Source organism: Nestor notabilis, unplaced genomic scaffold, assembly GCF_000696875.1.
Source record: "Nestor notabilis isolate BGI_N333 unplaced genomic scaffold, ASM69687v1 scaffold30073, whole genome shotgun sequence".
Taxonomy (NCBI): Eukaryota; Metazoa; Chordata; class Aves; order Psittaciformes; family Psittacidae; genus Nestor; species Nestor notabilis.
This window is the reverse complement of record NW_009921952.1, coordinates 668-1,050: the sequence shown is the minus strand read 5'-3', so window position 1 is coordinate 1,050 and position 383 is coordinate 668. Positions and strand designations below refer to the sequence as shown.

The window sequence follows — 383 nt, the reverse complement described above, 5'->3', positions numbered from 1 at the left end:
CACGCAGGACGTGGACTGCGACTTCATCGACTTCGCCTACGTCCGAGTCTCCTCCGAGGAGCTGGACCGGGCCCTGCGCAAGGCTGTGGGGGAGTTCAAGGTAAGGGGGTCCCGTAGGGACAAAGCAGGAGCTCGCGGCCGGGGCTGCGAGGGGAAGGGCAGTGCGTGTCCCCCGCGCTGAGCCGGGGCCGTGCGCTGTCCCTGTAGGATGCGCTGCGCAACTCGGGCAGCGACGGGATGGGGCAGATTTCCCTGGAGTTCTACCAGAAGAAGAAGTCGCGTTGGCCCTTCTCAGACGAGTGCATCCCCTGGGAGCTGTGGACCATCAAGGTGAACGTGGTGAACCTGGCCAACGAGCAGGAGCGGCAGATCTGCCGCGCGCA

General features: G+C 65.8%; 1 protein-coding gene across 1 annotated transcript in view; it reads left to right on the top strand.

The window, feature by feature from the left end:
* Positions 1-4: 4 nt before the first annotated feature.
* Positions 5-383, top strand: part of ATG101 (autophagy related 101) — a gene marked incomplete at its 5' end in the record, with an annotated part of 594 nt that continues 215 nt past the window's right edge. Inside the window, 2 exon segments of the mRNA XM_010011377.1 lie at positions 5-100; positions 208-383. The exon segment at positions 208-383 is cut by the window's right edge and continues 33 nt beyond it. Coding sequence (XP_010009679.1) covers positions 5-100; positions 208-383 — 272 coding nt within the window.